Below are 12,302 nucleotides of genomic sequence, written 5' to 3' on the forward strand. Positions count from 1 at the left end.
TGGATCATGTCTTGTGGCAACACACAACAACTTGGTACAAAAATACAATCGCTTTATTGATATCTAGCGGATGATAGGTCTAGGATTACATAAAAAGTTGCGAGGCCCAGCGGCACACTCGGTGCGACTAAAAAACATGAACATTACTTAGTAGACATTCAAGGGGCCTCGATGATCACAACTATTTGGCAGTGGAAAGACAACGTAGTGGAACTCCATCTCACATGAACACTGCTGGAACACGGCCTAGACTTCGATGATGCAACTCAACTCCAAGTACGGCTTCTCCTGAAACTGGCATGATACGCCACGTGAGTACTTTGAATGTACTTGCAAGCTCACAACAAAGAACACAATAATGACAGACAATGATATGAAATTTAAGAAGGTTATATGCAAGGTATGAAAAACTACTCATGAAGTGCAAGTGATAATCACATAGGTCCTTCCTTACCTCTATGGTTACCGCATAACCATATCCATCATTTTACCATAGTGATCACCTTCGGATCACAAAAGAAAAATCTCGTTGATCTCGACAAACCATACAACATGTGCCATGATTATATGATTAGTATGCAAATTAATTATTCTTGTTGATCCATGGTGTGACCTAGCACGAACTGTGTCCATGATCGAGGACGTGGCTATCGATAGATTATTCACACACTCTGCAGAGGTTAACACATTGTACCCACACCTCGAAACCCATAGCCTCGTGTTTCGATTCGGCTGGACCAATGGCGTTCTGACAAAACCAATCTACTGCATGACACTCTCCCAGCCACTCTGACCAACTCCATTTTGGGCTAAATCATGGGTGGCCCCGGATGCCATTTTGGACATCACCTGGCCACCGTCATGGCAAAACAAAACAGTCCCAAACAGGGAGAATGGTACCAACACAACTATGGGCACACAAGGCTATACCTACCTAGCGGGCCAGGATAGCACCAACGCATAACCTTCCCTCGGTGGAGGCACCAGCGAGAGGCATGTCAGTAGACTGAATAAGGGCCTTCCCATAAAGGCGAATGTGGTTGCAGTAGGAAGCTGGATACGATGGCATCATGACTCGACCAACAACATGTTCAAGATGTAGGATTAACATTTTTATTCTGAAATAGAAATTGGGGGCTACAGGTTGAATTCTTACAAGTCATCATGATAAGACCCGGCTCAATATTTTCATAATGACATGACCCTTGGGGGCTACATGTCAAAATCTTACGAGTTAGAATGCTAAGACCCGACTCATTATTTTCATAATGACCCAACCCTTTGGGGCTACATGTCGAAATCTTACAATTAAGCATGATAAGTACCAGCTCATCTTGAAGAAGATAAGCCGTCCCTTGGGGGCTACACCAGGCTTCACTAAAGTTTTCAATTTCATCAAGACCCGCCTCATCTTCTAGAAGATGACCCGGCCCTTGGGGGCTACGTAAGGGTATATGGAGTATAAGATCGGAATGAGCATACCTCATATCTTTTTTCATCATACCAACCAGGTTGGCCTCCATATCACGGCTTGTGGAAAGGCGGCTTAGTTACCCAGAGTGCAATTCTTTGAAACTAAGTTTTTCAATACCACGAAGCTCAAGCTTGGCTTTCCCTTATTCAAGTTCATGTGCCGCATCTTTATCGATGTGCTTGGTCAACACAGTGAAGACAAGAGTCGTGTAACCTGTCCCGGTGATAACAACCCCCTCCTCATGAGAAGCAACATCTTTGGTTGGTTTCACAGGGCTAGGCGGTTTAGGGTTGGCCTTCGGGCTTGTCTCCATGGCTTTATCACCCATACTTGCCGGCTCATCATGGGTATCAGCAGGATGAACAGAGGCGTCTTGATGAGCTTCACGGAGCTCAATGTGCATGTCAGCAGGATCAACATGAGTCTCAGGAATAACAGGTTCTTGTTTCTCCTTCTCCAGCGCATTAGGATTGGGTGATGCCCGCCGGTTTTCCTCTTCTTGGCTTGGGCCCTATAAATGAAGCAGGTTAAGACATATGCAAGGATTAAAGATAATAAACATTGCACGACGTAAAAGCAATAGTTACCCTGGATTGATAATAAAGGGTGGCAACTTTGAAGCAGCCGAGTCGCCCGATGAAGGTGGTGATCTGTGATAAACTGAATCAGAAGATTTAAGAGGTTGTCGAATAAGGCCAACTTTTGGAAAAGAAAGAGGTAAACTATGAGGCACGTCATTATATCGTTTACGAGTGGCTGACTTCTCACGTAAACCCGACACAAGGTCACTCAAGGCACTTTGGGTCTGGCGCCTTGGGGTATATAAAGTTATCTTCAAATGGAAATCAGGATCCAAATAAGCTTTCGGGTGAGAAAGGGGTGCTTTCCTAACACCCCATTTTCGTGGTCTTGGAAATTAGATTTCTGAGTCGGAAGAGATACAAATTACCTCAATATCTCCGTCCTGGTTAGCTTCTTCATCACCCTGCGACTGAAGGGGTGTCAGCAAGTTTTGTTGGAAATATTCCCTAGAGGCAATGATAAATAGTTATTATTACATTTCCTGTTTAAAGATAATCGTTTATTATCCATGCTATAATTGTATTGAATGAAAACACAGATACATGTGTGGATACATAGACAAAACAATGTCCCTAGCAAGCCTCTAGTTGGCTAGCCACTTGATCAATGATAGTCAAGGTTTTCTGACTATGTGCAAGTGTTGTCACATGATAACTGGATCACATCATTAGGGGAATCATGTGATGGACTAGACCCAAACTATGAACGTAGCATATTGATCATGTCGTTTTATTGCTATTGTTTTCTACGTGTCAAGTATTTGTTCCTATGACCATGAGATCATATAACTCGGTGTCACCGGAGGAATACCTTGTGTGGATCAAACGTCACAACATAACTGGGTGACTATAAAGGTGCTCTACAGGTATCTCCGAAGGTGTCCATTGAGTTAGTATGGATCAAGACTGGGATTTGTCACTCCGTGTGATGGAGAGGTATCTCGGGGCCCACTCGGCAATACAACATCACACACAAGCCTTGCAAGCAATGTGACTAAGTGTAAGTCATGGGATCTTGTATTACGGAACGAGTAAAGAGACTTGCCGATAACGAGATTGAAATAGGTATGCGGATACCGACGATCAAATCTCGGGCAAGTAACATACCGAAGGACAAAGGGAATGACATACGGGATTATATGAATCCTTGACACTGAGGTTCAACCGATAAGATCTTCGGAGAATATGTAGGATCCAATATGGGCATCCAGGTCCCGCTATTGGATATTGACCGAGGAGTGCCTCGGGGCATGTATGCATAGTTCTCGAACCCGCAGGGTCTGCACACTTAAGGTTCGATGATGTTTTATTATAGTTGAGTTATATGTGTGGTTACCGAATGTTTTTCGGAGTCCCCGATGAGATCACGGACGTCACGAGGGTTTCCGGAATGGTCCGGAAACGAAGATTGATATATAGGATGGCTTCATTTGGTTACCGGAAGGTTTTCGGGCATTACCGGGATTGTACCGGGAGTGACGAATGGGTTCCGGAAGTTCACCGGGAGGGGGACAACCCACCCGGGGGAATCCCAATGTCCCTAGGGGTGGTGCACCAGCCCTTAATGGGCTGCTGGGATAGCCCAAGAGGGCCTTGGCACCATAAGAAGAAAACCAAAGAAAGGAAAAAAAAGGGGGAGGTGGGAAGGAAGAGAAGGACTCCACTTTCCAATCCTAATTGGAATAGGACTCGTCCTATCTCCTAGCCGGCGCACCCTTGAGGGCTTGGCCCTCAAGGCAAGCCTCCTCCCCCCTCCCTCCTATATATAGTGGTGTTTTAGGGATGATTTGAGACAACTTTTGCCACGTGCAACTCAGATCTAGACATCATAGGTTTACCTCTAGATCGTATTTGTGCGGAGCTCGGGCGGAGCCTTGCAGGAGTAGATCCTCACCACCACCGGAGCGCCGTCACGCTGCCGGAGAACTCATCTACTTCTGCATTTTGCTTGCTGATACGTCTCCATCGTATCTACTTTTCCAAACTCTTTTGCCCTTGTTTTGGACTCTAATTTGCATGATTTGAATGGAACTAACCTGGACTAACGCTGTTTTCAGCACAATTGCCTTGGTGTTATTTTTGTGCAGAAATCAAAGTTCTCAGAACGTCCTGAAAAATTACGGGGAATTTTTTTGGAAAATATGAAAAATACCTGCGCAAAGATCCACCTGAGGGGATGGGCCAGTGGGCCACAAGCCCTGCCACCCCCACCCCCTGGTGGCGGTGGGCAAGCTTGTGGGGCCCACACGGCTCTGCTGCCCCCAATCTCAGCTCTATAGGTTCACTTTCGTCCCACAAAAAATAAAAAAGAAAGATTTTGTTGCGTTTGCGATACAGAGGCGCCGCCACAACCTGTTCTTCATCTGGAGGGCAGATCTGGAGTCCGTTTTGGGCTCCGGAGAGGGGAAATCGTTGCCATTGTCATCATCAACCTTCTTCCCTCTCCAATTCCATGAAGCTCTTCGTCGTTCGTGAGTAATCTATTTGTAGGCTTGCTGGGCGGTGACGAGTAGGATGAGATCTATCATGTAATCGAGTTAGTTTTGATGGGGATTGATCCCTAGTATCCACTATGTTGTGAGATTGATGTTGCTACTACTTTGCCATGCTTAATGCTTGTCACTAGGGCCCGAGTGCCATGATTTCAGATCTGGAATTATTATGTTGTCACCAATATATGTGTGTTTTAGATCCGACCTTGCAAGTTGTAGTTACCTACTATGTGTTATGATCCAGCAACCCCGGAGTGACAATAACCGGAACCACTCCCAGTGATGACCATAGTTTGAGGAGTTCATGTGTTCACCAAGTGCTAATGTGTTGGTCCCGTAGTTTCCTTTTGGACCCCGCTGCCACGGGAGGGATGGACAATAGATTTCATGCAAGTTCTTTTCCCTAAGCACGTATGACAACACACGGAATGCATGCCTACATCACATTGACGAATGGGATCTAGTCACATATCTCTCCGTGATATAACTGTTGCATGATGAATATCATCCAAACAAATCACCGACCCATTGCCTACGAGTTTGTCCTACTGCTGCTGTTACTTGTCTTGCTCTGCTGCTGTTACTTGTCTTTCTTTGCTGCTATTTTTGCTACTACTATCGCTTGCTACTGTTGCTACTTGCTACTGCTGTCACTACTGTTGTTCCTTGCCACTACTGTTACTCGCTACTTTGTTGTTACTACTTTGCTTGCAGATACTAATCTTTCAGGTGTGGTTGAATCTGACACATTCAGCTGCTAATACTCGAGAGTATTCTCTCACCTCCTGTTTGGCGATCAACAAATTTGGGTCGAATACTCTACCCTCGAAAACTGCTGCGATCCCACGCGTTGTTGGGCCATCAACAACATTCTTCTAGTTTCGTTGCCGGGGAGTGCTAGCAGCATTCTTCTGGTGTCGTTGCAGGGGAAGGTTTGTTGTCACAGAATCAGCATTCATCTAGCTATTACCAGAGAGTGCCAGTCACTTGCTAGATCAAGAAGGCCGAGATCATTGTCGAGCTGTAAGTGTGCTGAACGCGGAGGTGCCGTCCGTTCTGCACTAGATCGGAACGAATCGTGGGACGAATCGCGGGCCGGTTTGTGGGACGGTTCGAGGGACGTGAAGACATTCCACTACATCAACCGCGTTTCTTAACACTTCCTGCTCTGTGATCTACAAGGGTACGTAGATCCAAATCTCCTCTCGTAGATGGACATCACCATGATAGGTCTTCATGTGCGTAGGATTTTTTTTGTTTCCCATGCAATGTTCCCCAACAAGTTTCATATAAAGTCAGTTTTAAAGTAAAGGTTTTACCTGAGATTGGTCATCAACGGTTTGTGACTCACCCATAACTGAAGACTCCTCAACTACCTTCTTCTTCTTCTTGCTAGGGGTAGCTTTGGTTTTCTTGACAGCAACTTTGTGCTATTTTCTTTTCTAAAATGGCGAGTGTGCCTGCAGAAATATTGACAAGGAAAAGCAAGTTTTGAACAGTGAAGAAAGTTATAAGCAAGGCAAGAGAAGTCAAAGATTATTACCACAGGAGCCGGGTTCTGAGTATAGAACGACTTCAGACCAATTTTACAACAAACTTTTTTTCTTTCACCCAACAACTTCTTCACAACTTTTTTTTTACTTCGTTTGAGTCGAGGGTGATACTGTTGAAGCTTTGTGCATTGTTCAAGTCGCCGTCATACTCACACATTAAGGCGCCATGGTGACTTAGAGGCATGATCCACCAATCCACCCAACACCGGGTCAGATCAACTCTCGTTAACTCATTGACTGTAAAGGTTGTGAGTTTGGGCCATACAAAGGCGAGTTGGGCACGTTATTCTTGAGTAAGTGAGCCGGGCAGCTCAAAATTCATTGGCAGACGCTCTGCTTTGAAACCCGGCACGAGATTCTCATTGGTCGGGGTTGTGTTCTTGCAATAGAACCAAGTCTTACCCCAACCTTTTGGATGACTAGGCAAGATAGTAGCAGGAAAACCACATTCTCTTCGCCTCTAGATTGTTGCCCCGCCAAGTTCTAAACAGGGCCCATCAACAAATTCTGTTTGGCGGTTAAGATAAAAGAACTCTGTGAACAAAAGGACAATGGGCTCCATTCCCATGTACACTTCATAAAATACTTGGAATTGGCACAAGTTGGTTATGGAATTAGGACCCAGGTCTTGAGGGTGGAGATTGTAAAAGTGTAGAACATCTTGAAAGAATTTTGACCCGGGAGGAGAAAAACCCCGCTCAAGATGATGTGCGAAAACCACTACTTCTCCTTCACCAGGTTGTGGTCGTTCCTCCCCAACGACGGCTCGCCAACCAATTTCCTCTTTTGGTGACAAGGCCCCAAAGGACACATAGTGATGGAGTACAATATCACAGACTTGTGAAGGCACCCAGTTGCATGAGACGGGTTTTGACATGATGATAGATTCAGGAGAACAAAGCTGCAAAAGCATATTCGACGGGTTATTTAAAGGAAAAACGAATTATTTGATAAGTGTGATGCTCAAGATGGAACTAGTTTGGGCGGTTCTAGTTTTCAGTAACAGCATAGTCTACAATACCTAAGTCGCCCTAACATGAGTCGCCACACAAAGGGGAAGCGATTTACAGAAGCTGGTGGATTACAGTTGTATTAAGGAGCCGACATGATGTAAAGGTGGGTTACAGATGGACAAGGTTTTCTATTTTTTCTGCTAAATATGGGACAAACATGTTTCTACCGAAATGTTCAAAATTACGGATGTGTGTATGGTTCAAAAAAGGGGAATATTTACTAACCCTAAACAACAAAGTATGGAAACGGTAGTGATCTTGTTGACAGATTTCAAATGAAGTTTAAGGAGCATTATGAGAAAGATGGACAATTGAATCTACCGTCGTAATACTATGGAGAATCTCACCAGTATAGACGAAGATTGATATTAATGGAAGAAATATATGACAAACATCGACGAACTACAACGACCAAACTTCAACCTAATGCGGATCTAAGGATGAAGGGGAAACTTACCGGAAGAGTTGCTGAGGCGGTGGAGTCGACTAGCCGCGTTTCAATGAAGTTAGGAGGCATCATGTTCGTGGGGCACTGTTGGCCGACGAAGGGGAATGGCAGCGGAGGCGATGACGCAACGACCAGAGGCGTGCGCGAGGAAGAAGACGAGATGGAAAAGTAAAAAATGAAAGGGCCCCTGATGAGTATTTAAGGCCAAAAGCTGAAGTGTAAACGGCTGGCGTGGGAATAAAGGAAGCGTAGTAAATTCCGGAGCGAGGGGCGCCTTGATTTTTGGGCTAAATGGATAAGTACAAAGAGCCATTACAATGACATCATCGAGTCCCCAGATTCTGAGGCGGGTGATGTCACCAATGAGCAGAGCAAGCAGTTATAAAGATCTTTGAAGTTTTGTAAAGCCGTCATTTCTACCTCGAGGGAGATGAAGACACAAATTACAGACAAGCCGCCAAGATTAAGGTAAAGGATATTGACATGAATAAATTCAAGTCAATCTCGGGCCTAATGTTAGGGATATTACCCTGTCATATAACCCGCCCTATGGGGCCGAGTCATGATTATGGCGGCTTACGACTGTATTCAAGATGGGCCTTGGCGTACAAGACCAAAGGTGCAAGGCGGCCTGTTCCGGTAAGCCGCCTGATGGCTCTCGATTGCGAAGATGGTGGGACAAGGCCCATGAGGTAGACGGTTGGCACAAGACATCCTTTCTTGAAAGGCAAGGCGAGTTAGAGGTGTGCTGGGTTACGACTCATAGCACGACCCGGTCTCTTGTAAAACCCCGGTCTTGACGTGTAATAAAGGCAAGCCCCTAAGGTTGATAGGGTTAAGTTACAATCAATCAATAGCTAGGTCAAGCGAATCCGCTCCCTTGTAACCGATTTCATCACCAATACACACATAGCATGACGTAGGCTTTTACCTCCATCGGAGGGGCCGAACCTGGGTAAACTCATCTCTCATTCTCGATGAACCGCTTTGAGTCGCCACACAGCGACGATGGCCTCACACTCAAGTTCTCTCACAAGGACATCTGTCGTGACAAAACCATGACAGACATGGGGGAGGCCGGGCGCGTCCGGACACACCCGCCTAGCCCGCACTAGCCCGCATCTACCACACTTATTCGCCTCATCCGCTCGCCGGACCAAACCCTAGTCACTTCAGTCCACTCCCTTCCACTCCCATTCGTCACCCAATCTCACATCCGCCATGGCTGCGAGCGGATCCTATTCTTTCAACTCCAGATCCGTCGACGACGAGCTCGTCCCACGTGGCCCCGAGGAGTAGATGGTCATCCGGCTTGCGCTCCGCCACTCCCGGGAGGCGGCCGCACAACGACAGCGATCGGGCACGCAACGTCCGGAGTCCATTGCGTTCGTGCAACCAATGGTTGGATCCGGCGTTGCTGCCTCACCGGAGGCAGTGCGGTCCGTGTGGCGTCCGAACGCCTTGGCGGAAGCGCAACCCCTCCATTGGCACGCCGAGCACGAAGCATGGCCGACCTCGGACGATGTCATGACGCGGCGTGCCCGCCTGACGAGGTAACGGGCACAAGATGCGACGGAGGCCCTCGCGGCAACGGATGCTGGAAAGGCGGAGTCACACTCTCCGACGCCTCGTAGGGGATAGCACTGCGGTCGACGCAATCGCGTCGTGGTGGACGTCGGCTTCTCCCAGGAAGGATCCGTCATTAACCTCACGCCGACTGGCACCGTCCGAGTTACGGGCTCCGACGAGGAAGAGTAGGGCATGGGAGACGCTAGTGTCCCATGTCCTACTTTACCTCGTCGGCAACCAAACCGACACTATGAAAGGCACAGCCAGCCGTCAGACACGGGCACGGCGAAGCTGGAAGAGGCTTAGTATAGTTTATGTTACATGTAATAGTATGAATTTAGGATTTTTAATTTGAATTATTTAGATATAGAATGTATTATTTAAGACGTAATAGATTTCACAAACGGGTCCGGTGTAAATGCTGGGTGCACATGGTACGAAATGTGGTGGGAAACATGGAGTTATTGAACACTACAATTGACACGTGGCAAAAAACCATTGATTGGCATGCTTCCCGATGCCATTGCATCTATTGTCTGCGTGACCGACAGAGTGAGAAGATGGACGCAGTCTCTTGAGGTAATCAATGCAGCGGAAGAAACACGTACATTGATGGGTGACTTTCCGGTCCAATAAATTCAGACAGAAGGAGTACAGTACTACTATACACACGGACAGTTGCAATGTTTATTCAACAACCTTTTATTCTCACATTTCAGTGTACACAAGATTACACGGAAACATTAGCAGCCACAAGTATAACCGTAGGAGTACTAAACCTTGATAAAACAACGTCATGGTTTGATAATAATGAAATTAAAGAAGGGGAAAATTAACGCGACCCTTAACGTAAACGTAAGATAGAACGGCAGCTAATGTTTTGTAGTACACAACAGCCTGAACCTGGATACCTGATGCACGCACTGAACCTACGAACTGACGAAGCACGCTCGCTACCGGTATACGCCGCCCCACCGCCTGCTCAGTATGCTAATGCAAAAAAGGTTCTCTCCCTCGATCTACTTCCCCTTTGGCTTGCTGCCGTTGGCGTCGGCCTCCTTGGAGTCCTTGGAGTTGAGCATGTCCCAGGCCTCGATCCAGGTGACCATGGCGTCGGCGAGCTTGACGAAGTATGGGTCGATCTTGCCGAGCTTCTCCTTGACCTGCTGCGAGAGCGAGATGTAGCACTTCTGCACGGTGTCGCACTCCTTGGTCAGCTTCGCGGCCTGGAAGAAGGGGATGATGTCCTCCTGCCAGAAGATTCCCTTGTACTCCTTCTTCAGGTTCACGAACGGGTTGCTGGCCTTGCTGTGCCAGATGTAGGGCAGCCCCGTCTTGACTCCGAGCCCAAGGTGGTCGCAGATCACCTGCACACACATTCAGACAAGTTCTTCAGTAAAAGGAAATGTACTGGCACTTGAGTGGTAAAGTAGAAATCAGAGACGATGTGTTTCAGTGTTTGTGTGGTTACCTTAACACACCAGCCGGCCCACATGTCGTCGTAGCGTCCGATGGGCTGGCCGTCGCCCATGAGGCCGAAGTACATGGCCGGGCCGATGAGCTCGCGGTCGAAGGCGAGGTTCATGCCGCACATGGGGAAGAGGGATCCCTTGGGGATGGTCATGACGGCGTCGACGTACCTGCCGTTGCGCTCCCGCGGCTTGACCAGCTGCGTGGGGGCGTCGTAGTCGGGGATGTTGAGCCAGAGGCCGTGCGATACGGCGGTGGGCACGCCCTCCCGGAGGCTGAACGGGTAGCCGCGCACGAAGTCGGCGCCCTCCTGGTATGGGTCGTACAAGGTGTTGAAGAAGAGCGGCGTGGACGGGCAGAGCAGGTTCTGGATGTGCTTGGCCAGCGCGTCGATGTCCTTCCCCGTGGGGTCCTTGGCGACCTGCAATGCCACCGCAGGACAGGAGACCAGTCAACTCCGGCCAAGAAGAGTTGATATGATATGACAACGGAAGTGAAAAAGAAAGAGATGGATCTGGTGGTGGTGGCACTCACGAAGCAGTCGTCGTCGATGGTGTAGACGTACTTCTTCTTGGAGACCATGTAGCCGAAGCAGCGGCAGGCGGAGTCCTTGAAGGAGATGCAGGAGGCCTTGGGGCCGAGGATGCGGTTGATGTCGTTGCGGTTGTAGAGCTCGTAGTCGAAGCCCTCAGGCACCATGACGGTCCTCGTGGGGTCGCCGTCCTGCACGATGATGAGGTGGTACGGCTGGAAGAAGGGCCGCCACATCTCGAGGAAGTCCAGGTTCCGGATCGTCGGGATGACGATGTCCAGCTCGTCCTTGAGCAGCGGCGCCATCGTCCCCGGCCGGCCAAAAGCCTCGGATCTCTCCTCCCTGATCCCAGATGCGAGCAGAGGAGGAGGAGGAAGGCGTGTGTGGCTTCTGGCTCTGCAGGGGGTGTGATGGGCGCTGAGAATGTGGAGGAGGAGGCGCCGTTATATAAGCCGCGGCGCGGGCTTCCTGCGCAGATCTCCACGCGTCCGGGCGGCGGTGTGGAAGTGTTCAGTGAGCAGACGGTGGCGCGCCGTGAAAGACGGATCGGGATCGCGGCGCTGGAGTGCTGGCGGGAGAAAGGAGCGGCTGGCTCGGCGCGGTCAACCGCGAGCGGCGGGCCGTCCGATCCGGAGCCAACGGCCGGATGTTGACGATCCGTTCGTTCGGCGCGTCGTCCCGTCTCCTCGTGTTTACCAAACGGCCGACTACTCTGTGCGTGGCGTGGCGTGCGCGGATCTGGTCAATGCTTACTTTCGCCTAACTTAAACTTACTGTGACGGCAATGGTAACCAACCTTTTGGAGTGGTAGCGGTGGTGTCGGTGCAGCTGGAGTGCACAGTGTATATTTGATTTCTTTCCAGTGTGGTTTTAAAGAAAAAGAAAAAGAAAAAGAAAAAGCCCGTTGAAAGTTAGGTCGTTCGGAATCTTCTCCGCCAAACTCACGTGGGGCGGGGTGTGCCGTGCGCGTCGGTGGTGTGAATGAAAGAACTCCTACGGGCGTATGTAGTATCGTATGTACGTATACACGAGCCATTTATTAGTTTTGACCGACAGGGTGTATTGTCAACTTCTACGTCCATCAATGCTCCACGCCTCCACCTGCGGTGCTCTCCCTTTCATTTCATCTAGTAGTAAGTTTCAGATTTGATCGGTCAATAGAATATCTAT

At 48.5% G+C, this 12,302-nt stretch overlaps 1 protein-coding gene across 1 annotated transcript; it reads right to left on the reverse strand.

Annotated features, from left to right (window-relative positions):
• Nucleotides 1-9,816: 9,816 nt before the first annotated feature.
• On the reverse strand, nt 9,817-11,565 carry LOC123444476 (UDP-arabinopyranose mutase 1-like). The gene is made up of 3 exons (XM_045121196.1): nt 11,135-11,565; nt 10,602-11,021; nt 9,817-10,497 (listed from the first exon to the last, which is right to left on the reverse strand). The coding sequence occupies exons 1-3, from the start codon at nt 11,435-11,437 to the stop codon at nt 10,150-10,152; spliced, it is 1,071 nt and encodes a 356-aa protein (XP_044977131.1). The 5' UTR covers nt 11,438-11,565; the 3' UTR covers nt 9,817-10,149.
• Between the last annotated feature and the right edge of the window lie 737 nt (nt 11,566-12,302).

This window comes from Hordeum vulgare, chromosome 3H (genome assembly GCF_904849725.1).
Source record: "Hordeum vulgare subsp. vulgare chromosome 3H, MorexV3_pseudomolecules_assembly, whole genome shotgun sequence".
NCBI classification, from domain to species: Eukaryota; Viridiplantae; Streptophyta; class Magnoliopsida; order Poales; family Poaceae; genus Hordeum; species Hordeum vulgare.